The sequence below is a fragment of the Galleria mellonella genome, unplaced genomic scaffold, assembly GCF_026898425.1.
Source record: "Galleria mellonella isolate WM207_F2 unplaced genomic scaffold, CSIRO_AGI_GalMel_v1 utg116, whole genome shotgun sequence".
NCBI classification, from domain to species: Eukaryota; Metazoa; Arthropoda; class Insecta; order Lepidoptera; family Pyralidae; genus Galleria; species Galleria mellonella.
Genome location: NW_026441978.1, coordinates 4,575,295 through 4,598,800, shown reverse-complemented (window position 1 = coordinate 4,598,800; position 23,506 = coordinate 4,575,295). Strand labels below are relative to the sequence as shown.

General features: G+C 31.2%; 3 protein-coding genes across 3 annotated transcripts in view; 2 read left to right on the top strand and 1 right to left on the bottom strand.

Annotated features, from left to right (window-relative positions):
* Positions 1-167: 167 nt before the first annotated feature.
* LOC113512186 (synaptogyrin) lies at positions 168-9,339 on the top strand. The gene is made up of 5 exons (XM_026895990.3): positions 168-434; positions 3,701-3,938; positions 7,752-7,888; positions 8,670-8,850; positions 9,162-9,339. The coding sequence occupies exons 1-5, from the start codon at positions 333-335 to the stop codon at positions 9,191-9,193; spliced, it is 690 nt and encodes a 229-aa protein (XP_026751791.1). The 5' UTR covers positions 168-332; the 3' UTR covers positions 9,194-9,339.
* An 8,301-nt stretch (positions 9,340-17,640) lies between these two features.
* Positions 17,641-20,960, bottom strand: LOC113512353 (histone acetyltransferase KAT8-like). The gene has a single exon (XM_026896183.3). It carries the CDS (start codon positions 20,849-20,851, stop codon positions 19,523-19,525), a length of 1,329 nt encoding a protein of 442 aa, XP_026751984.2. The 5' UTR covers positions 20,852-20,960; the 3' UTR covers positions 17,641-19,522.
* Positions 20,961-21,915: 955 nt separating this feature from the next.
* LOC113511733 (ras-related C3 botulinum toxin substrate 1) overlaps positions 21,916-23,506 on the top strand; it is a 68,847-nt gene continuing 67,256 nt past the window's right edge. Inside the window, exon 1 of the mRNA XM_026895444.3 lies at positions 21,916-22,262. Coding sequence (XP_026751245.1) covers positions 22,228-22,262 — 35 coding nt within the window. The 5' untranslated portion in view covers positions 21,916-22,227. The remainder of the gene's footprint in view (positions 22,263-23,506) is intronic.

The window sequence follows — 23,506 nt, the reverse complement described above, 5'->3', positions numbered from 1 at the left end:
GAAAACTGAAAACATAGATAAAGAATGAAACCTACAGTTCTGAAAAAAAAATACTTATTTCTGATTGGTGCATATTACAAATACGTATGTTATTTTTTATTTCGACCAATCAGGTGGTACTATTTCGGATCGATGTCATTCATTGACACGAGCGTAGAGCACAGACCACACACAGATTTTCTTATTGTCAATGTTGTCATCGGATGTCTTCAGGTCGATCGATAATACAAATTGGTATTCGAGATCTGCGGAGGTCGTAATCTCGTCTTTCCATTGATGGGCAGTTTAGTTTGGTGGTGTAATTGTTAAATTATTTATTTGATCTTTTAAAAATGGATACAACTGGTGCTTATGGCGGTGGGAAGGCCGGTGGGGCTTTCGACCCTCAAGCATTCATCCAAAGGCCACCCGTGATTGTAAGGGCGGTTTGTTGGGTAAGATATCATCAGTATCTCGTGACTATAGTATTTAACATATAATTTCATATTTTTAATAAGCATCTCATTATAATGTGATATTAATGTTCATTTTCAACTTATTTTCCATTATTCTGTAATTTATTGTTTATGATATTATGTTTCCATCATCAATTTAGTAAATGAGCCCCATTGTTATAGCTATATATAACATTTGTATATCTAACTATATTTTAAAGACTCATACACACAATAATACAACACTCATTTTTTTTTAATAATAAATACCTATACTATTGTTACTTAAGAGCATAGAATATAAATTTAACACATTTTACTATAAAACATTTGACTACTTTGAAGTAATACCAAGTAAAGCATTATCTATATAATTATATACCAGTGTTCGTACTAACCTTGAAATTGTGTCTAACATCTATGTTGTGTATATGTTACCTAAATAATTGACACTGTTATGTTGATAGGAAGTCTTGTCTGTGTAGATTATTGTTTGACTCTGGTGAGAGAAGTTAAATTACCTTCAGTGGTAATTAATAATAAATTAATCATTTATACTTTATTCATATGATAATAATAAATACCACACAATTATACCAATTTCCTGCTCTATGAGCTAGAATTTCTTATAATACAGAGCAAATTTTTGAAATCGGACAAACATTTTTTCCAGGTAATGTAATGTAATGTAAATTGGACTCTCTTTTTCGCGCTTAGCCTCTCATTTGGGCCATTATGCGTATTTTTTAATTTTTCCAGGTACAACCTATGATGCTTAAATATGGGGTAGTGAAGAGATATTCTTAGGGGTTGTTTATAGAAAAAAATCCTAAATTGTTATTATCAAACCCCTATAATTTTATTATTATTATAATGAGATTCAGTATTTAAATAAGATGAAATTTAATATTTTAATATATGTTCAATTTTTGTCATTTAATTATTAAACAATTAAAATAAATATACACTTACCAAATTTCATAATAAATGAATATAAGGTAAAAAGACAATGTTAGACAGACACATATATAATAAAATTATAGAACCTATTTTTATCTTTTTGTTATGAAATACTAAAAATAGTTGATCGTCATTTGAATTCCTTCATAATTATAATATTTTTTATTGAACACTTTATTGCATTAATATTACATGAAATGTTGATTTGAAGGTTTTGCAATGAGTATAGTATAAGTCTTATTACTAAGCAATCCCTTCCAGGAAAGCTTTGGGTAGAAGGAATGAGTTGGTGGCACATAAAAAAGTATACAGCTTAACATACACAGGTACAATTATATCCATACACACATACACAAATAGATATTTCAATATATATATACTTAATTTACAATTATTTTAAAAATCTATGCACCGACCTTTACTCTTTCTGTTTAGTGTGACAGTTGACTGGTAGAGATTGCTTACAGGCATTAAGTCCGCCTTGTAGACATATTTTATTGTGTGCAAAAGTATAAATAAATACATAAAAGGATATTAAATATATAAAAAATATTAATTTTCAGAATAATTTAGACAAAATTGGTATACATGTATCATTTAATAAGTATTTAATATAAAAAAAAAATATCCTAGATACACTATCAGACATAAAATACCACTAAACATAAAGAGCATTTAGCCAAAATTTACATTCAATTCTCTCTGTCCAGTGATATCTATAGTCAAAATTATTAAAATAGTACTTTAAAATTTTGTAAAAAATTGTCTTGATATGTTATTTTTTATTTATGGTAAGTTTCCAACTCCACTCATACCTTGTCCTATGACAAACAAATATTTGTTTTATCAATGTTTTTTTCTGGCAGACAAAATACTCAAAATTAATAAAAATTACTACTCACTTACATTAATCATGATCTTTTTTTTGTATGTCAATGAATAAGCCATATAATTTTGTTTGGCGTTCATCCTTGATTTCATGCTCTAGTAACTTGTTAATATTGTATTGGGTGCTATGACTAACACAGTGACTATTAAAAAATCTGTGCTAACACATTATGTAACTTATTACCTTTTTTTTTTTAACTAGAATGGCAAAAAAGCAGCCTGCCCAGCAGTGTTTGAAAGTGGTAATCATTGCATATAGACATGAACAGTTTCATAGACATAACAGACTATACTGTTTCGCCCATGATACCCCCCATGCAGGGGGAAAGAGATTGATAGTAATCGATTCTTACAGCCTCATTGCAGGTCGATCTTCACGCGGTTCACTCTAGAAACCATAGTGGTTATTTCCTGTTGAATTCTTCACAATGGGCCAAATGAGCTACCTTCATTTTTACCTATTATCCCTCACTGGTGCTCTGCCATCGTATACCGAAAGCGCAGGCAGGATTACCATTCCATTTTCATCCAATAAAAAAAAGATACCTCTCATGCATTGCCATTCCTGAGGACTTAGCTGTATCCTGTAAATTCATTGCGATCACAGCAGCTTCATGGTAGAAACACGAATGTGTCAGAGGTACCCAAGCAAACAAAGACTTGTGCAAAGTCTCTCTCTGGTACCTAAAAAAAAATGAATAAGACTGATCAAAAGTTCTCTCTGCTTGTATACCTCTGTCCCACTCGTGTTTCTGCCGTGAAACAGCTGTGCTTTTATGGCTATGTTTCAAATTGAAGTCTAGAATGTCACTGCTATATAACAGTGAAATTACAGGGTATAGAAAAATAACATCATAGTGTTCAGGAATGATAACATATGAAGGGTTTCATGGGTATCACAGTATATGCTGTGATGTCTATCACGCTATTCGTACCTATAGGTGATGGTCATCACTTACCATCAAATGGGCCATCAATATGTTGATTATTCTTAATTGCATAAAAAATGAAAATATCATAATATTTTTATTTTTTAAAATAACATACAATTTACATGAAAAGGTTTGCTGGAAGAAATCTCTTATTAGAGATAAGCTCGCCTTTGTACATTATGTTTCAAATGAATTGTGGTTAACATTATATTTTGTGTACAATAAAGAATAAAGAAAAAATAAATATCAACAATTAAAACTCTCATTTGAAATTGTGAGAGTTATGTAATATGTGTGTATTGTTAAGTGAGAGACTTATGTGTTTGAATATATTTGTATTTGTTTATGTATGTGTATAATTAAGACAAAAACCTCACTAGATAGACATCACTACATACTCACAAGCATGTAGTGATGATTGTTTTATTTTTAAATGGCAGTTCTTTAGCGTGATAGTGATGTCTATGTTTTATTTTTAATTGGCAGCTATTCAGTGTGATAGTGATGGGCTGTATATCAGCCAAAGGCTGGTACGTCGACAAAACGGACAACAAGGAATACTGTGTCTACAACAAAGATACGAACGCCTGCAATTACGGTGTAGGCATTTCGGTGATAGCTTTCATCGCGTCCATCGGGTTCATCGCGGGCGAGTACCTCTTCGAGCAGATGTCATCGGTGAAGACCAGGAAGCACTATGTTCTGGCTGATATGGGATTCTCTGGTCAGTATATTATTATGGATTATTCCTGTTATTTTAGTTTAGTTTGTACTCAGCTTTTTTTCTTATAGGCAACCTTATTTATAAATTTGAGATGTTTACCAATTTATCATGGCTAATAGCAGAGTGGTATTTAGTTATGTCGCCGCTCCAGTTAAGCATTTTGGTCGTCTTGGCAGTGACACCTAAGAAACCTCTTACAAGTTAGCATCTCTGTTTACTTTGTGGCATAACGTGTGGTGTAAGGTTACGGGATATTTCATCATCATCATCATCATTTCAGCCGTTATCTGTCCACTGCTGGTCTTATGTTTAGTGTATATTATTAATTTGGTTTCAGTACAGTATACATTATTAATAAGTTTTATCGAAATGTGAAAAAAGCTTCAATAGAAACATATGTGAGTGCAAGAATCATGAAATTTTGCAGATAAGTTTTTTTTTTGTATAGCATACAAAAGGGAATATAAAAAGTGAATTATAAGAAAGGAATTTTGATAATTCAATCATTATGTGGGTCTTCGTCATCATATCAGCCCTTAACCGTCCACTGCTGGACATAAGTCTCCCCCTTGGGGGGGTTTTGCCAGTAGTTGCCACGTTTGGCAGGCGGATTGGCAATTGCAGTCAGGCTTTAGAGATATTTTAAGAGGGAGGGATGGGAAGGGGTGGCCTATGCTGGGACCACACGACCAATCATCTGGGCAAAACTTTCAAAATTTACCTTTATTTACCAATTAGATACAGATAGAGGAAAACATATTACCAAATAGATATCGGACAAGGAAAGGAACATGATTATCAATAGTAAAAGTTACGGGCTACACCCCTACAATCAAACATTGCAAATGTGGGTTACAGAGACCTATAAATCCTATACGACCTTGTATGACAAATTTTGCTCACATTTGTTTACAATGAGTCATTGTATGTTTGTGAATAACTCTATTTGCAGTGAAACAAGTGAACAACGCAACAGCTTTTTTGATCTAATACTGCATAGTAGTTTGTATTCACACAAATTTTTTAAACTCATTATTTATATAGCTAAACATTTTGAAAAAAGCGACAGCTGAGTTTCTTGCCCGTTCTTCTTGGCTGAAATTGCGTTAAATGACTATTTAAAATGCTTAAATCTCAGTTTACTTGAATAAAAATATTTCTTTCTTTCTTTTTTCATTGACGTTTACAGATAAAAATTGATATGGTGGTACGCCCCTTGTGAGGCATATTTTTTTTATATATCATCATTTCAGCCGTTAACTGTCCACTATTAAACTTGCCTTCCACATAAGGGAAGTTTTGCCAGTAGTTGCGAGGTGGCAACCGCAGTTTTTTTTTGATTGATGAAAATGGTATGGTAACCCTGCCTGCGCTAACGGGATACGCTGGCGGAGCACCAGTGAAGGGTGATTGATGAGAATGAAAACAGGCCAATTAGCCCATCATGATGAATTCATCAGGAATTAACCATAATAGTTTCCAGGGAGAACCGTGAAGAGGTCCACCTGGTTTGGTATATTGCTAGCAATGGGATTCTCAGTCTCCATTACTAACAATCCCTTTCCCTCCTGGCAACCGCAGTTAAGCTTTTAGAGATGTTTTAAGAGGGACGCTGTTGCCCATCCCTTTACCAATAAATTCTCTTAGTCGACACCCACTGGAGAGAAAGGAGTAGCCTATTCTATACTGGGACCATACTGCCAACTTTTTATATGTATAACGAGCAAAAGAAAAAGTTGGAGAACATGGTCTTTTAGTATAAATTTGTGTTATCAAGAAGTCAATGACATTATAAGCTTGTATATTGAGAACAATTAAAACCTGTCCATTTCTTGAACAGGTTAGTTATAATTGTCCCCAATTTAAAGAGCAGGCCATTTGACCTCTACATCAATACTGACACCCACGGCGGTAATTCGAACTGTGATTCCATTCAACAACGTATATATAAAATTAATGAAATAATATGAAAAATATAAAAAGAAACTACATTGTTACAATCTTAATATAATTATCATGTACCTATATATGATTTCCGAAAAAAAGAACAGTATTTTATATAATACATGAAAAGTGCATAGTGTGTCTGGTTGTAAAATTTGTTATATCCACCTTTATATGCGTGGTCTTAGATATCTGGGGGCCTACCATGCAATTAAATTCAGAATTTTCTCACTTAATTTCGTGTTTTCGTTCATACCGAAATCGGGATTAGTAAATAGAGCTTAACATTTTGTTAGTCATAAATCCTACTGTAAAATTCATTTACATTCTTAATATTTTAAACGAATTGTATTATGTAATTTTGAGATAAAATTTATGTTTCGTTCGGTTCCAAAATTTGATTATAGGCCCTCTGATTTTTTACGTAGCACCAATATCATCGTTGTTGACTATAAATGCGTTAAAAAACCATTGCATTCTCTGACACAAGAATCCTCGACTACACCTTGGTTCTCAGAAGCGACTATGCATGAAGACAGACAATTTAAAGCGTAACGGTATAATCTGTGGTAACAATGGTGTTCTTGTTAATATTGGTGACAATATAAACAAGAACACCATTGAACATTAACAGAAATAGGATAACTAATGAAGTAAATCATTTCTAGATAGCGTATTAAGATGAAACATACACAAGATTTTAAATTAAACGTTTATGAACACAACTGTGGAAATAACATGAAATTTGGTACAGTAACATAGTTTTTACATGATTCCGCAACAAATATATAGATAGACAAAATTTCTAAAAAATATTGTATGATCTGTATTGGTCTTATTAAACCCCGTCATATTAATTTTTCTTAAATAACTTTCAGAAACTGATAACGTCTAGTTACAATTTTACTATATTTTTTATTTCTCATTAGTTAGTCCACAACAAACTTATTTCCAATTGACAGTATGAAATATATTTTGGAAATTTACCTCCCTCATGTGCGTACAGATAACAGGGAAAGTGCTTGTACACACAAATAACAGTTTATGAGATCGTAAAATTGACCGTAAATTGTCTTAGTGGGCACAACACGTTCCTCGTTTATACACGATTTTACCTAGCATTGATTTAGAGATTGCGTATTTAGGATCAAATTGGAGTCTGCAAAATTCCTCCATACAATCCAAATCATCTTTATTCAACTAAACTTGTTTATAAACACTTTTAAATCGTAATTTTTTATGAATGCAGTGTTCGGAAAGTTATTATTTGTTGAGAAGAGTCCGCAAGAAACTCGACTGTTACTCTTTTAAATCTCTGTTAACATTATGTGTGTTTATTTAAATAGTACTATGCCTAAAATTAAATGGTCGTTAAAAGCCCGTGCATGATGATCAACTATCGCTATGCATATTTGTCATTCAAGTAATCGTTTAGTTTGTTCAATAAATGTTTTCAATGACAGTTTTAAACTTATTATAAGACAAACGCAGTGTAGAACATCCTCCCACTAGATGGAGTGACGACCTGAAATGCATTGTAGGAAGTCAGTGAATGCAGGTGGTTCAGGACCGTTCCTTATGACAGTCTATGGGGAAGGCCTATGTCCAGCAGTGGACGGATAATGGCTGGAATGATGATGATGATTTCTATTTGAAGTACCTAATATTACAAGGTATGGAGGTGAAAAACCATAGTTCTCATCAATGTCGGTATAGTAATTATCATCATCGTAATAGACTTATGAGATACATGTGGCTTTTCTCGTCTATAGGCGACTATAACCACTTTCCATCAGGTGGACCATCAACTTGTTTACCATTTTGAGTTGCACAAAAAACCTTTTCAATGTTTAAACTCTATGCTTTCAGCATTCTGGGCGTTCCTGTACTTTGTGGGCTTCTGTTACCTTTCCAACGCGTGGGGCAAGACTGTGAAGCCGCCGCTCGGCACCGCCAACAACATGCAGGGCGCCATTGCCTTCTGCTTCTTCTCTATCTTTGCTTGGGTCAGTAATTGCATTATTGCTCGCTTAGACTATTGATTCTTATAATTAAAAGGGTGTTAGCCCAGTGTTTTCCCTCACCTGAAAGTTATAGTGGTAGTTAGTTAAAATAATTGATAATTTTTTGAAAAAAAAAAAAGACAATAAAGTCGTTTTCGTGCAGAAACGACATGACGTTACAGCTCTTTAGTCAAATACCATTTCAAGCAGTACATAAAACATCAAATGTACATGAGTATTAGCTATATATAACGGCTTTACTCGTAGTCATGATATTAAATAGCTTTTACCTTTCACAAGAAATGACTTATCGAATGCAAAAATTTAAGAGGGTATACTTACATATTGATCCCATAAAAATATTATCAAAATCGCTCCAGTAGTTTAGTTTTGAAAACAATATAACTAGTTTGTAACAATTGAAATCGGTTTTTTATGCTACACAGTCTTATATTAATCAAATGTGACATGTTGTTCCAAAGATTAGCGCGTTCAAACAAACAAACTGTTCTGTTTCATCATTATGAAGTTTTATTTTATTTTTTAATAATAAATTCGAAATTTAATAATACGAGTACTTTAATGCATTACCCTGCGTTTAGGATATATTATCAGGTCATAAATAAAAAAATACCTCCCAACGACTCAGTCTCATGGGAATCGAACGCACATTTCTATGCTATCTAGACTGTGCGTAATTATATCGTCATACCGGTAAATATTTCTTTAATTTATCAATGATTTTAACAAGTGGTAAATAAAGATTGCTTATCGTCGGCGGTAGGTGGCGTGTGCGTTCTTCGCGTTCCAACGGTTCCGGCTTGGCGCGGAGGCGGCGTTCGCACCTGCATACGAAGTGGAGGCGGCTGGCAGCCCCGGCGCCTTCCCGGCCTACCCTGGAGCGCCCGATCCGCAGCCTGCATACAGCGAACCGCCTTTCTCGCAGCCACACAACACTGGCACTGGTAACTATAGCTATAGTTAAAAACTATCGTGAAAACCCCATGAAAACTATCGTGCTGAATCGAAGGTGTATTCATCACCATGGGTTAACTGACTTGCTTTTTCATTCTTACCTATCATCACTCGTTGGTGCCCCTTTTTTTTAATACAAATTTTAAGTTTAAAATCACAATACGTAGGTAATAGTGAGTATGTGCGAAAAAAGATTATTTTTTGGCAAAAAATAAATATAAATGAAATATTATTGTAGGAGACACTTCTTACGTTTATTTTATAATTATTGACTAACGTTATTTATTTTTAAACTTTACAGGCAACATCGACTACACAGCTCCGACTTACTAAGCTGGCAACATTGGTGCATCTGTTTGTTAAATCCGCCTTTCGTTTTTATTTTTACTTTATATGAGTAAGTAATAAAATAGTACACAAGGTGATGTGAAAGAATGTTTAATTATGGTAAGTACCATTATTATACCATTTAAAGTTAATCATGTGTTTCTATTATGTACCATGAAAGACAAGTTTACATTGAGACAGTTACTGTCATCAGTACTGGTATCGAGAACTAACTCGCATTTAATCGTGGTTGTCATAAACAACAACAATATTTACGTTGACAAAGCGACAGCATAGTCGTTTTAAATGAATTGACGCAATGACGTTACTTGGTCATCACTGATTTTTCGCGAGTTTAAGAATAGTAACTGGCCTAATGTAAATCAATCTTTATGTATAATATTGACGATTAAATGAGGTATATTGTAATAAATACTATTTATTATTAAAGATTATTTTCTCGTAATTGACCACCATACAATTATATTAATTATACTTATCAAACACGTGGTTTGTGTCTAAACAGATGTATATCTAGTCTTTTTCTGTGCATGCTATTTTTTTTTTATTATACCGAGTTTAATATTATAATTTCTCTGACTCGGACATAGAATATTTCGAAATATATTATTTAGTTATAATTTTTATTAATAATAATTATAATTCTATCTGGCTATATCAAATATATAGTTTATTATATAGGTGTATTAATTGTGAAGTTCGTAAGATGCCCAATTATGGAGAAAGGGACTCTGAAATGTATAGTCTGATATATGTTGTGTGAGGGTAACACTCTTCAAAATTAATCACATAAAGATCCCTATAATTCTTTAGATTAATATCGTTTTAGAATTGGTCCCAGTTTCTTTGGTAATATTATAAATAAAAAGCTACAGATTGTCAGAATTATATGGAGCCTAAGTCCAATCATTGTACACTATATAAAAACGAATCTAAAACCTATTTAAATATAACACATTTTTTTTATATAATCAGTTACATTATTGTGTTTCATGGCATGGCAAGTGATATGACGTCACGTAACAAGAGGAATAACACCTGAGTCATCAGGAATGGCAACGCATGGGGGGTATCATGGGCGAAACAATATACTCTGTTATGTCCATGGTATTGCTCTTGTCTATAGGCGATGGTTACCACTTTCCATCAGGTGGGTCGTCAGTTTGTATGTTATTCCAAGTCGCATAAAAGAAAACAAACATAAAAAATAAGTAAAAATATTTTGTCTCGATGAAGTACGTCTTAAATAAATTTTGTTATATTTTTCCAGTGATACTCTTATTTTTTTTTTTTAATTTTTTTGTGTTGTACAAGGTTGGGCTCAAAATGTAACATCTCGTTTCACACATAAATATCATTCATTCATTCAGGAGATTGCGATAATACGATTCTAGAAAAGACGGCCTCTAAAAGTTTAGAAAATACTTAAGACTAATATTATAATTTTTATTTTATTAAAAAAGATCTGTGTACTGATTATTACTTAACTCAGTAACGTCCATTGTTTTATTAATTATTTTTTTTTGTCATTATCATTTTAAATCATTACATAGGGTAATAAATCTATATAAGACAAACAAATATATATACATGTATTGATATAAACTTGTTTATGCTGAAAAAAATTGTTAATCAAACTCAAATATATCAATAATCTCATATATTTTCAATATATATGTATAACCAAATTGCTTCTCAGTACCTGCCAGTAGGTATGTATATTTATGACAATATTATCCAACTACCACTACCGTGCAAAAAAATCGAGCCACTCACTTATTGTCAGTTGAAATGTATTTATTTCTAGTCCTAGCTATCTGATTAAAATAAGTACCATATTCCTTAATTTTTTGCCAACTTTAAAAAAGGAGAAGGCTTTATGTTCGTCTATATATATATATATATATATATATATATATATATATATATATATATATATATATATATATTTTATTTTTTGATTCCTTCGTTAATAGTGGGCCGGTTTTATTTTTTGTTTTCATTTGTAAGACTATATTTCTTGGGTGATCGCAGTGTCACCCAAGTCAGGAATCAGGTCAGGATCTTAAGATGGAATCCCAGAAAATTCGATCTTCAATATAATCATATATTGTATGATCAAAATGTATTTTATTTCTATATTATTATAAAGAGGGCAATGCCCCTAAAACGTCATTCACAAATAAGTGTTTAAGGTGGGTTAAAATAGATTAGGCAAAAGTACATGAATGATAATTGATGGAATTTGATCCCAATCGATATTTTAACAACTGGGATCTATGAGATATGTTTGAATCGACAATACGTGGGTGTAATTCTTCGTGGTTCGATTCTTTTGCTCGCCAGTTTATATATTGTAATATATGATATATTATTATTATTATTATGTAAATAACAAAAGATCATGTTACACCATTAATTATGTGTTGGTGATAGTTTTGTGATATTATTTTCCTCCCATCGTCTTTTTGTTTCGCGTTGTGCCATTTAAATACGCTTTAAAATGTTCACTTGTGTAGTCGGTTCGCTAATCGCGTTACATGTTCTTTAGATGTTTGTAAGGTATTGCAAAAATGCGTGCAAGTTTAGTGGCTGTGTACTGCACAGTGGCGCCAACTGTCGTCTTACATTTACATTACACTATATATCAGACGAACCTAATATTCGGTTATATGCAACTTCATTTAAATATCAAAAGGTTTGCTTCAAGGATACCAAAAATATGCCTCGAGTCCAAACAGTATAAGTAATCACTACTTAAGTAACAAAAATAAGAAAATATCCTAAAACTAGAAAGTTTTATGATGATAGAATCACAGAGACGGTAGGAAGCGCATAGGTTACCTGATATGGTAAAAGTAGCATAGTGTATGGAAGCTGACAATTGCATTTTACATCCTCATTGTCATTATACGAAATAACCTACTAATGCTGTTAGTTTGTCAACTAGTAATCCTATTCCTGTCTCACTCTAACGTATATCATTGACCGTATGTTAAGTGTGTGCATATATTCTTTAAGAGGAACGCGAATGTAATTTTGAACTTTCCGTATAGTAACTGTACATCTTACATAGGAGTCGTTGAAGCAATCCTTGCACATGACCTGCTTTTTCAGTACTATCAGGATGCCACTGTACAAATGTTTAAGTTCGAATAAACAGTATGACCGCAAAATAGAGAATTTAAAAATGATCCTTATTAAAATACCTAATATAGAAAAAAAAATATAATCTTAAAGACGCTATTATTGTAAATGTTAAAATAGACAATTCTACGAGAAATTTATGTGTGCAAATTAATTTTATTTGCAAACTAAATCAAGTAGAGGTATTTAACGTTCCTATTCTTGTATCCATTGTGTAGCGGTTGTACTAGTTAACAACTGATTGAATAATATTTTGTGGCTACCATGTTAGCAGAACAACTGTACACCTTATGTACAGTCTGTATAAGTTGAAATTAAAATTTCCATTATTCAAATCAACACCGTAAAACGGCACATCGTTATTTGTGGCTAGTTTTTCGAGAAACATTTTGCTGTGTGCAATACAAAAAAAGTATCTTTTTAAAATTATTTATTTTTACGATGCGCTTTTAATGTCGTTTAGTTATAATTTTTTCATTTTAATTTTGATCACCAAATTTATTTAAATTTTATTTCTTATGATGTTGTCAGTATTAATGAACATACATAGTAACTGTGTATAATATATAAGCGCTTAATTCCAGATCATAGTGTATTTTTTTAAAAATGATAATTTAAGAATATGCTATCTTTATAGACTAAATAATTTATACGAACACAATTATAATAATATTCAAACAATACAATCGTTACAATAATTATAATAATATTCAAACAATAAACGGTGCTTATAATTCACAAGAAAAGGGATTAATATTTGTGTCCATTTTTTTGTTAATTTAATGAGAATAATATAATAATACCTACTATATCCAATGGCTTAATATGTTTCGATAAACTGTCTTTAAACATATTTTAACATATTTAAACATATTTTTTTAATTCAGTTACCTAACTGAATTAAGAAGCAATCACAAAATATAAAACAATATATAAAAAAAGACAACATCTGCCCTATTATAAACTATAGCTTTTTTATCTTTATTATATTTATTTACAAATTTCAAAAGCAGATGGGCTTTTTAAATTTTAGTACAAAAATATTTGTCTTGTTATTATAATAATTGTACCGGACATATGTAGCGGCTGGTTGAATTGAACCAGATTTTCCGATGTGGCTGATGTTGTTCAGACGTTTCATCTCCCATAGTGTTGCCAACACGCATACTATAACTACTAAAGATTAAAAAGTTTTTTTTTATTCATTTAAAATAAGTTTTTACCATTGCCAGATATTTTAGATATCGCCAAATAACTTGATCATGAGTTTAATACTACATAGCGCAAGCTTAATTATCTATGAATTTGTTCAAGTTGTTTGCAGCGTGCTATACAACGAATCTCATTGTCTATGCTTCGGGGAGTTATAACTTATAAACAGTTATATGTAGAAACGTTTGAAGTGCACCACATCAGAAAACAGTAGACCTTATCACTTCCATAGCTTGCACTATTCTTTGTAAAGAGTTAGCAATAAATTGTTTAAATCTCCTCTAAATGTACTGTTTCTCATTTAATTTTCGATGTTGGCAACACTTTTTTTCGGAAACGCTTGAAGCTTGTGTGAGAAACTAGTACATTGGAAATAGTATGTTTGACCATATCAGTCGTGTAAAAAGGGCATGTTGTTATAATCGTAGTAAAGTGTAATTCTGCCTATTTGATTGATCAATCCGTAACCTAGCTACATAGACAAAGTACAAAGGAATCTATCCATAGAATCGCTTCGATCAACGCTTATATGAGAAAGAACAAGACAGCGTATTTCACTGTCTCATCCTATGTCATAGACTATTGATTACCATTCTATCAATAGATTCGTTCATATTTTATCTAAGGGGTCTGTGTAGACAAGTATCAATCAAACCTATCTATAGATACATAAGCAGTTAATGTCCATGGGATAGAGGGAGATAAGAAACACCGCACATCTTGTTCTTCCTAATGCGTGTGTATTCTTAATCGTATCTATCGATAGATTCGTTTGCCACTGGTAAAGAGCGTGTGGTTCCTTACAAAGTAGAAAGTTTATAAGTTTCTTGAAAATGTCATTTTCAAATTTATAAAATATAAAATACCAAAGAATCACGAGAAGGCTGTGTTTAAATGACCTACAATTTCATAAAACAGACGACTTTAAGATCTGAAGTGGTGTTTCAATATTTTAATTTGGATTTGAATCAATCGAATGGCAGTTTATAAATACTGATAAATAAATCTTTTATGAAACAAACGATTATTATGTATACTTACTATAAATGTGTTAAAAAGTTGCTGTAAAATATTCAATTGCGGCAACTGCGGTTTACAATCTGTTAATTAGTCAAAACACTGGTTTTTGAAGCAAATAAAATTATAAGATTTCCTTAACCAATATGTGATGTTTATAACGTCAGAGGTATTAATATCATATTGAAATCTAAAATTAAGTATCATAGTGTTAGTAGGTAAAAAGCATTGATAAAAAAAAAAAAAGTAAAAATATTTCATCACGTTTTTGAAGTAGATATTTGTCACTTGCACTGCGCAGTGCCATAAATGTACACCACTAATTAAGGCTCTATGTCTAAATTGGTAAGGTCAAATTTGGAATGCTATAACATTTTGTGTAAACTTAGTAACGCCCTTCTAATACATGATTGATAGACATTCGTTATTGTAATGTAACAAATTCTTCTGTACACTAATCGTAACGTAGTAACAGTACTTATATATCTAGTTGTAGATATGTAACACGTATGTTGGTTAGTTTGTTCTGATGATAATAATAAAAAAAAATATTAAATAATAAAAAAAAAAGATATATTGTAATAAGTGTTGGATATTAACGCTAAAGTTCTGTGTTTGGTGAATTAATGGTAAGATGTGTATAAATTTGCACTCCATGTGTTTCGGTTTGTCGTTAATGTACTTACACATGATTGTTACCAAAGAGTTCCCCCACCCACGAGTCGACTGAGTTTGCTCTTCTTTTATCAACAGACAATAATGTAACTTATGTCTATACTGTTAAGTCATGTTTTCCACTTATATGTATCTGTCACAGATATATCTTTAATTAAATGTTACAAATTCACGTACGTATGTCAAGTTTTGAGCCTAAAGTTGACTTCGGCAAAATTTTCATTCAGTTTCCACATTATATTTTGATAAAGATAAATATCGACAAAATGTAAACGAATCAGAAAATATTTTCACACATTGTGTTTAAGATATTTATTATCTTATATAACTTATAAACCACGAATAGAAAATATGATTTTATTCAAATTTAAAATAACAGGATATAAACTCCATTATTAATTTTTTATTTCTTTTTTATGAATCTTTTCTCGACCGTAAAATTTAATAATTCACTGTTGATAATTTTTGATCAAACTCTTTAAGTTTCTATTTTAAATAGAGATAAAGACAATGGTTTGTTATTAGCTTCATATAAATACTTAAACAATAGGTAGGTAGGAAAGGTATAAACGTAATTCGGCTTTAATACCTGAGGCTCTACCATGAAATGAAATACCGAATTTTCAGCCTTAATTTCGTGTTCTCGTTCATACCGAAATCGGGTCCGTAAATAGAATTTAACATTTCGTTCGTTATAAATCCTATCATAAAAGTCCAAAGGAATGATATTTTAATATTTTTAAATTGTATGTATTATATAATTTTAACATCAAATTTTTGTTTCATTTTGTCCCGAAATTTCGGAAGACATTTCATGGTAAGCTTTTCATGGTTCATGGAAGTAAAAATATTCAAGCAACATGCGGATGGAAATATAAAAAAAAATGTCAAACTTCGTGCTACGATTTCTTATAACTATTACAGAGCACATAACTATTTATCTAAGATCTCGGCCCACGCGGGTTATAGTGTGGGTCATTTTTTTTGCTCCGTCCTTTGATGTCGCTTGAATTCGTCAAACATCTTTTATAGTCAGTACTTACTACTCGGGCGAGGGTGGCGCCCTTTAGTGCCAAGAGAATCTAAAAAAATATATGCCAGTATTAATTTATAGGAAGCTTGTAACATTATGAGGAATGAAATGAGCTGTTATTATTTTAAGATCACATTATTCGTTGTGTGTACACACATAAAGGTAATTGTTACTTATTTGTTAAAACCCATCGATTTTGACGCCGAGTCTTTTAAATAGAAAATTATTATTATAAACTTATATAAGAAACAAAAAAGTTTCTGGGACAACCAAGACACAAATCTAATTATCATACCATATTTATATATCTTACGACGCGGTCTGTAGTCCTCAATAAAGTTTATTGAGGTATGAAATGTTGAAATAATGGCCTATATAAACAGTTCTTAGGAATAATGAACGCATGTAGGGTGCTATGGACATCACGGTGTATTCTGTCGTTACATCAATAGTTCTATTCGTGTCTATATGCAAAGGTTACCATTTTCCACGAGGTGGGCCGTCATCCTGTTTGCCAAGTTGCATTAGAAAAATATCTGAATAATTGTTTAGTATCATAACTGAATGGGGCATTGAGTGCGAAAAAAAATCAAAAAAATAATGGTCAACTAACTATTGACTAGTGTTGAAAAGTTTATAAACATAATCGAAGTCACACAAGATTATAAGAATTTACAAAAAAAAAGTTTCTAAGTAATAAATGGCAGAATTGCCATTTATCAAAACATGATAAAACAATTTTACGAGTATTTTATCAGTGTGACCCAATTTAAGGCGATAAGCCATTTCAAACTGTTAATCGTTTAGTCAAATTGATAATACTCATTTAGTAATGCGTTAAATCAATACATAAATGAGTGTTTAAAATATAGTCAACAATTTCCATTTGGTTAAAATTGTATGTTATGGGTTATCTTCTCTAATTCGACACTACTTTTGTTGGTTATTTTTGCAATCGACAGAACATAAACCCGTTTGGGCCCCTATACTAATTTTGTCCCGAGTCAACAATGTTTGTGTAACATAGTATTACTATATCACACCAAGTTCTAAAGCACTATACTAACGCACAAAATCAGAATCATGTTTGTAACAATTATTTTTAATGCGTGTATCTCTATTTACTGTATAAGTGTTCATCAATGTGCGAATGAATTATGGTAAAATAAAGAATAAATTGGAATGATAGATTATTGTGGAAAACTGTTTTTTTTAACTTCCTACCTACCCAAAAAATAATGAAACATGAACTTGTATTTATTTACATGTAACAGAACAGAAGATACCATTGCAAAATCACTTTATTCTACTAGTGGGATAAAGGGGACAATAAATTAGAATAATAATAGAAACTTTCAGTTTAATTTTTATTTTTTCAATTTTACTTACGATTAGAATTATCACAAATAAACAGTGAAAACTGATGATTCATAGAATCTAATTAACACGGCAATGGGAAGATCATTTGAGTTCAAACAACCCGACACTATAGTGGCAAATTGTGAATAGTCAAAGATGAGTACATTGCAGAACAAACTAAAAATTGTTTTGACAAGGTTCTGGATGTTTTAAACAAAAACTTACAGAAAGTAACGTACAGAAAATATGTTTTAACAATATACACATATCATAATTTTCGGCGTGCACATCTCATTTACATGATGTAATCACATATGTCTCAAGTCATTCACCTGCTACCTACATAACATAGTTATCTACTAGCAATTTTACGCAAAATAAATACATTTCATTTATTATTATTATACAATTGGATGTACTCTCATGTCTTATTTTAGCTAAAGTGCACCATAAATGACATTTTGGCATGGCATTTAAAAATCATTCTATACAGTATGAATTTAAAAGGTAAACCTATTTAACCATTTTGTTAATTTAACAAAGTCTGCTTCATAAATATATTAGGTAATACAATGGTCATATGTTCAAATGGTCAAAATGGTCATATGGTCAAAAGCAAATTAAATTTCTGTTTTATATTAACAAAGCTATCAAATTGTTGTAAATGCCTAACAAATTATTTAAATTTGCTGTCTAAAACGTTATTATGTAAATGATTGTAATATTTTGATCAAATTGGAAAATGTATTACTAAGATATATTGACTACTTTGAATAATCATTGTTCTATACTCTCGGCACAGAAAAAAAAAAAATAATAAAGCAGACTGCATTTAAAAATCATTAACACTAATGACTTTCCTATTTCACAGATGAAAGTTTGTGTAAACACAAATTTCAATGAACATACTTCTAATCGACCAGTGAATAAATCCAAATGACCAGTTCATAAAAACATAGATCATGATATCAAATGGACATTTATACTTAAAACTAAGAATTAAGCTTACATACTGACATAAAAGTGTGACCTTTATGTATCAAATTAATGAGATAAACATCAAAATGTTCGCAACTTAAGATTAGTATCACTATACTGATTATAAGGAACTGAATGAAGCTTGTACAGATCTAAGCAATCATGTGAATAAATTATGAAAAATCAATCAATAATTGAAGTTTGGTGTTTTCATAGTAATTTTTAATTTAATATATATATATTCAATCATGATCAATTTCAGTTACACATCTAAAATTAAAGGCAAAGCTGTTGTACTGTGTTGAAACTAGTTAATATTACTTTATCATAAATATGCTAATAAAAAATGTATGAGGTGGTATAGAGATACAAGGTAATGCCTACAAACACTAGAGGCAATATTCATTCATATCTAAATAACTACACTAACACAATTGCCATACAATGTCATAAATCACAAATAAACTACTCAATATTTGGATCTTTAGTTAAATTAATTGCAAAAGAAATATATCTTTTTATATCATGGGTTTTGTATTTTATTTTTATATGTCCATTAGCTTGGCCATACATCATCTTCAATTATTAATCCTATATCGAATGCTTAACAGTATCTATAGTCCCTTCACTGGGATGTCTTTGCATTATAAAAGTAAAGTTCAATACTTCAATAACAAATGCAGTGCAACATTATATGTTCATATGAAACAATACCTCATTGTAACACATCCTGTAACTTACAGATTTATTTTTAATACTTCTAACACTATCTAACCACTGCATTCAAAACAAAGTAAAAATTCAACTCAACCATTTAACAGGCTGCACCTAGAGATCATCCTCAAGATGTGACTAAATATCAGAGTTCTCTAAGCCCTGCCTGTAAGCCTGTACTACTTTTTAGCCTTAGCAGAATGCCCTTGCTTGTTAGGCGGTGTCCAACGCAATGCAGATGGATCCACACATAAACGTGGCTTCTTGAAGTGTGAACTGGCTAATTGTTCAGCAACTATTTTAGGTGTTACACAGATCACATGCTGCCCTTTCCAATATTTCACCATATTCATTGACTGCAGGGTTGATATTATATCTGTTTGTGATATTCCTGTCATCTGACTCAGATCTTTGATGCTCAATGTCCCTCTACTTGCACTTAATACCTCTAATAAAACATACGACCAATATGACCTATAACTGAGTTTGCCCAGGTCAGATAATGGTTTTTCTGGACTCCCAACAACTTGTTCCAACCTAGACAATTCATAACTAAAAGCTATGAGCAATTTTCCATAGCCCTGTCTCTGATAAGGAGGTAACGTCAAAATGCAAGCAACATTGTTTCCTTCAGGAGAATCTTTTTCCTTAGAAAAATAACCAACAAGATGGGCTCCTTGTTTATCAACTTCACATAATATATAAAATAAAAACTGTTCTATGTCAAAATACAATGTCTTATGATCTAAGAAAAGCTTTGCCAATAAACATAAATTCTGACAGTAAATCTTGTGCTCCTTACCATCTGCCTCAAATATTGCTATTGTACCTTTTCTGTATATTTCACTACCTTGTGGCTGTCTTGCTGTACATTCACTTAGATGATATCGGTATGTTTTTTCCATTCTCATATATTTTAAACAGTATTCACAAATCCAAAGTTTTGATTGTTTTCCATACTCGTCAGGATATGGACTAAAGTACCATGTGTCTATCTCATATTTTCCAATCTGAATCCTATCTATGTATTTAACTTTGGTGATTGCTTCATGTTCCTTTTCCAAAGCGGCTGTTGTAGGGTCCATTTCCGCATATGACTTTTGCACGTGATTGATCTCATCGTGTTTACGTTTTTGGTTCCGTGTTATTTTGCGGCCAGATTTGTCTGTGAGTAAATGATCTGAATTTATGTTGTTATTTGATTGTTCGCACATGTCAAATCTATCATTCATAACCCGGTGGCGGGAAACCCATTCGTCGAGCCTCCTATCATATCCCACATAGTGGACATAATATTCATAACATGATTCGGCGTCATTGTACCGGGTCTGTATTATCTCAGCCGGGTGCCATGACTCATCCGAACGCCGCACCAAATAATGCTCTCCTATGTCCAAAGGCTGTTCTTGAGTAGACTCCGAATCGTCGTGATCCACACTTCGACATTCCGGGTTGGGTAATTCATTATTCACTATTGGTTTTTCTAATTCTTTATCACCTTTTGCCATATTACTGTAAAATTGAACAATCGTATAACGCAATACCGCGCAACACAATTTATAGAAGAGGACATACTAGCATAGATTATAGAAAATCATAACTCAACCGCGCAAAAACGAAAAACGTGCGCGGTTTCTGATAGTGTTGTACACCGAAGTTTAATCGATAAATTGTACTTTATGTTTAAGTTTGTAATATAATTGATGATTATTATAAAATATGAACACATAAAATTTTTATAAACTAGTAAATGGGTAAATATCGTAAATTATGTATTGTATGTTCATGTTATAAATTTGGTATAAACGTTATGGTGTGGTCAAAGTGTATTATGTCCGATATTAATCAAGCAAAAATAAATTTTTATTAAAAAATAAAAATAAAACAATAGAAGGTAAATCAGTCTTTTAGAGACATATTATATGAACAGGTTGAAAAATATAACAAATATAATACAATATTATATATATATATATATATATATATATATATATATATATATATATATAATTATAGTTGAAAATTGCACGATATTTGTTGTCAAACTTTATTTTTATTACCTAAAAGAAATTAGTAAATGAATAATATTACTGCCTCTACAGCACAATATAAGAGTTAATATTTATATAAGAATTTCATCATATCATCGTCACAAAAACAGTTTTTCTTAAAAAATTAAAAACTGTATTTAACCCGATTAGAATGTAATAGTATTTTTTTTTATAATCCGCAATCGTTCGTGTAGAGTTCACACGTGTTTAATATTATTATTAATAACCCTTCCTCTCTATTCTACTAGCTAAAATATATTTTTGTTTTTAAAAACTATAATCCTGATATAAATAGTCTGTGGTGAAAATCCTAAATTATTTTTTACCTATGGTGACTAGTTATTTATGGTTATGTAGTGTAACCAGAACTAATAAATACTCTTTAAATATGGAAGAATAATAAAATTATATGGCAAGAATTTGACTATTTCATGTTGAAATTCATAAACCTTTGTATCTAAAGCAATAAAAAACTATATTAAAAAAATTGCTGCTGACTGACTAGCTGCATGAGCAGCAACACTGAACAAAAATTTCTGTATCTGTCGTTGAGTGTCGCTCGCTATCGGCGAAACGAAACGTTCATAAAGTGATAGAATTTTTGTAAAGAAAATTTGTTTTTTCTTATCGCTTGGAATAGAGATATGAAACTCGTATTATCTGAATACTGTGCTGTTCGTTTATTTTAGTGTTGATTGTGATGCGGAAGTGTGTTGATTTTCTCTAAACGATACTAGTGAAGTGATTGCAAGCAAGCAAATCCTAAATTGCTTGTATCTCCTTTAATATCGTGGTTTATTTGTGACTACGTACGACAACAAGTAAAACGCAGTATGCAAGCGATTAAATGTGTCGTAGTCGGCGATGGGTAAGTTAATATCTGTACAATCTAATCACCTGCCGGGACTGTATTTTGTAATATGAATTCTTTCGTAACGTAACAATTGGTAGACTGATGACTGACGTCATATTTAAATTGAAACGTCTCGAGGCTTGATTTAAACTTTACGTGCTATATCCGTGCGTACCAATGCTACAACGCCCGTTATTTTGTTATAATACTATCATATCCCCACTGGGTCATTGTCTTTTTGCTCCATTTTTGGCATGATTTGATGACATGTGTCACTTGAAAAACAACCTGTACATAAATACCTACTTATTGAATTGTAATTAATATCTACTTATTTCACCTTTCAACTAAAAATACCCTGATGGGGTTTAATAGTTTATTGGTTTAGTTTGTTAGAATGATACAAAAATAAACTGTATAGATTATATTATATATATCTTTACAAATAAACATATTCTTAGGTCTCTGTTTTTTATTCTAACTACTACATAAAATTTATAATGAATAATTTTTATACAAAATTTAAATTATTTTTTTATCAACTGTATAATATTGAGTGTTAGTTGAGAGCAATAGCAAGAAATTCAATTGTTACTGTCTTAAGGCAAGAGTTGAATTACAATTTTAAATTTTCTGTGACTACAATGTTCACTGTGTGTATGTGGTATATACATACCTACAGTATATAATGGAGAAGGATGAATGGCCACTTTTTATCTGATCAATATACATATCCTAGTTATGCAGATGAAGTTGTGGCTTAAAGCTAATATTCCAAATAACACACATATTCATATAGACTCTACCTCTTATTCATAAAAACTGTAACCTCCTTTCAAATTAAAACAAACCTATTTTGACTACTAAAGTGTTTGTCATTGTTTTTTAAACTGAGAAATTAGTACATAAGGATAGGATAAAGCACTTCAATAGCTAAAATAGATTTATAAGAGATTTGTCATTTTTATTAATAAGGGGGTATAGGTACATGTTGCTTTTACTACACATACATGCCTATGTTTGCTTTTTTAATTTTTATTGTGTTACTTAGCATATGTGTTTATGGCACAGACTTATTATTGTATATGATGATGGATTTAAAAAATGATAAATGATTTATTTTTTTTGATGTAATTGTTTAGAAAATATTTATTCTTCTTTAAGGTAAATTTTTACTACTCTATTCTTCTCCTGTTGGTATATGGTTTATCATATTACTTGTTTATATCTAAAGTCAAACATACATGTAAACATGGAAA

Excerpts from the sequence above, each read along its gene's own strand:
- LOC113512353 (XM_026896183.3), bottom strand. The coding sequence starts at position 20,851 with ATGGCAAAAGGTGATAAAGAATTAGAAAAACCAATAGTGAATAATGAA.
- LOC113512186 (XM_026895990.3), top strand. The coding sequence starts at position 333 with ATGGATACAACTGGTGCTTATGGCGGTGGGAAGGCCGGTGGGGCTTTC. Across the intron at positions 3,939-7,751 it reads GGCTGATATGGGATTCTCTG|CATTCTGGGCGTTCCTGTAC; the intron begins GTCAGTATATTA and ends CTATGCTTTCAG. Across the intron at positions 7,889-8,669 it reads TCTTCTCTATCTTTGCTTGG|GTGGCGTGTGCGTTCTTCGC; the intron begins GTCAGTAATTGC and ends CGTCGGCGGTAG.